This window comes from Nicotiana attenuata, unplaced genomic scaffold (genome assembly GCF_001879085.1).
Source record: "Nicotiana attenuata strain UT unplaced genomic scaffold, NIATTr2, whole genome shotgun sequence".
Lineage (NCBI taxonomy): Eukaryota > Viridiplantae > Streptophyta > Magnoliopsida > Solanales > Solanaceae > Nicotiana > Nicotiana attenuata.
This window is the reverse complement of record NW_017673290.1, coordinates 17718-20379: the sequence shown is the minus strand read 5'-3', so window position 1 is coordinate 20379 and position 2662 is coordinate 17718. Positions and strand designations below refer to the sequence as shown.

Genomic DNA, 2662 nt, shown 5'->3' with positions numbered 1-2662 from the left:
CCTAGATTCAGGTGATCTGGTGGAAGTTTTAGGTAGTGAGTAGGTTGATGATCAAACAGCTTAGGTCAGGTGATACCTTAGAAGATATAGTGAGGCTAGGTGATCAAACAGCCGGTGACATGCCCTTAGATTTTAATGGAACAATAACTCCTGCAGGTGTAGCTACAGTAAACCCTAGCCTGGGTAATGTGTATGAGCTTCAATTTAAGGTGATGCAGGAGGCTTTGGGCGCTATGCAGCATAATGCTAGTATGATAGATGAGGCAAAAATGATGTCTAAAGAGCAGAATGATCGGGCTATAGTACCAAAGGCAACAAGAGTCATGGAACCAATTCCTTTGGCTTGTGCATCAAGAACTGAGCAGACTATGCAACTTCAGGCTAATGTTCCTTTTAAAACTCCTATTCAGACCTTACATGATCTAGTCACACACAATGTGGCTCCTGTGATGATTGATAAAGCCTTAAAGTAACAATAATAATATGAGGATGAAGGAGATGATGAGTCCACAACTGGAAAATTCAAAAAAGTGGCAAGGGAGGCTGACTATCTCTTAGAGCTAGTGCTAAGGTAGGTAAGAAAAGTAAGAAGCAGGTACAAAACAAGGAAGCACCACAACCTATAAGAGTAATGCCCAGAAGGGCACTGCCACAAACTAAATGATGATCATAACACTTATTTGGAATATAAGGTCTGTAAATACACAGCAGGCCATTCCTAGGATGATCAACATGTAAAGAGAGCATAGTTTCTTTGTTATTGTATTGATGGAACCATTTCAAAATCAAAGACACATACAAAGGTACAGAAAAAGGTTGAACATAGAAGCTTCTATGTCAAATATTAATGGGAAGATCTGGTTATTTTTTATGCTAATGTGCAATGGAAATTGACCATAGACACTGCACAACATGTTACTGTTAAGGTGTTTCATCATGAAATTGGACAATATGTTATGATGACTTTTGTGTATGCAAAATGTTCAGCCCTTGAGAGGTTAGAATCGTGGGATAGTGAGTACTATTTGGCAAGTGACATGGAGATGCCTTGGATGGTAGGTGGAGACTTTAATGTGGTACTTCATGAAGATAAAAAGATTGGTGGCCTTCCAATGTACCCCCTTGATTATGAAGACTTTGCTTTTTGTATCAATTCAAGTGGATTGTTTGATCTAGGTTATAAAGGGAGTTCATTCACTTGGTGGAATGGAAGACCTAATGCTGAATATATCTTTAAGAGACTAGATAGGATATTGGTAAATCTTTCTTTCCAGAATCATTTTCCTACTATTGAGATTGAGCATTTGATAAGAAATGGATCAGATCATGCCCCATTGTTCATGAGTTGTGGAGAACAATCTGCAAACTATGTGAAACCATTTAGGTTTCTCAACTTTTGGACAAAACATGAGACTTTTAAAGAGGTGGTGAGGTAGAATTGGCAAGCAGACTTCATTGGTGATCCTTTTCTTATGTTCAAGCACAAGTTGAAGAATTTGAAGGCTACATTATCCAAATGGAGTAAAGTCACATTTGGTGACATCTTCAAGCAGTTGGCAATCTTGGAGGACATTGTAAAGGTGAAGGAGATGTTGTTTGAGGAGGAACCAACAATAGCTAATAGAATAGTGCTTCAACAGGCCTAGGCAAAATTGAAGAAGTATTTGAGCATTGAGGAGCAGTTTTGGAAGGAAAAAACTGGGATGACTTGGTATGTTGAGGGTGATAGAAATACTAGCTTCTTTCATAATTATGTGAATGACAAAAGGAAGAAGCTGCAACTGAAGAGGATTCAAAATGGAGATGAGAACTGGATTGATGATCAAGTTCAATTGGTCGCTGGTGCTGTGGACTTTCAGAATCAGTTTACCAAAGAAGGTGATCCTATAGATTTTGATTTGCTTGACAATGTGCCTTCCATGGTGACTATAGAGCAGAATATGGAGTTGAGTAGATATCCAACACTAGAAGAGGTCAAGGGTGCAGTTTTTTGAGTTTAGTGGAGACAGTGCCAGTGATCCAGATGGATTTACTGGAAAATTTTGTCAAGATTGCTGGGAGATTATTGGCTTTGATATACATAATATTGTATTACATTTTTATGGAGGTGCTACACTACCTAAGTCCATTACACACACTAATTTTGTGTTGTTGCCTAAGAAACCTATGGTGCAAACATTTTCTGACCTTAGACCAATAAGTTTGAGAAAATTCATCAACAAGGTGATATCCATGGTGCAACATGATAGGCCGGAGAAGCTCTTGCCTACCTTGATATCTCCTAATCAATCAGGATTTTTGAGGGTAGGAGTATCTTTAAAAACATCCTTCTTACACAGGAGATTATCATAGATATAAGACTTAGAGCTAAGCTAGCTAATGTGGTGATTAAGCTGGACATGGCTAAGGTCTATAATAGGGTCTCTTGGAAGTATTTGCAACATGTTTTATGGAATATAGGGGTTGAAGAGTTCATCAACATGGTGTGGAACTTGATATCAAATAATTGATATTCAGTGTTGGTAAATGGTCAAGCTTCAGGATTCTTCAAATCTACAAGATGGGTGAAACAAGGTGATCCACTATATCAGCAAAAGTGCTATCTAGATCTTTGAAAAAGTTGTTTGTTGACAAAACCTTCGCAGGATTTGGTATGCCTAAG

General features: G+C 38.2%; 1 protein-coding gene across 1 annotated transcript; it reads left to right on the top strand.

The window, feature by feature from the left end:
- Nucleotides 1-959: 959 nt before the first annotated feature.
- LOC109215952 lies at nucleotides 960-1646 on the top strand. The gene is made up of 2 exons (XM_019380077.1): nucleotides 960-1370; nucleotides 1482-1646. The coding sequence occupies exons 1-2, from the start codon at nucleotides 960-962 to the stop codon at nucleotides 1644-1646; spliced, it is 576 nt and encodes a 191-aa protein (XP_019235622.1).
- The last annotated feature ends 1016 nt before the right edge of the window (nucleotides 1647-2662 follow it).

Bases quoted from the DNA above. Each gene is read 5' to 3' on its own strand.
- LOC109215952 (XM_019380077.1), top strand. From the start codon at position 960: ATGACTTTTGTGTATGCAAAATGTTCAGCCCTTGAGAGGTTAGAATCG. The intron at 1,371-1,481 runs GTGAAACCATTT...CTTATGTTCAAG, and splicing joins GAGAACAATCTGCAAACTAT to CACAAGTTGAAGAATTTGAA.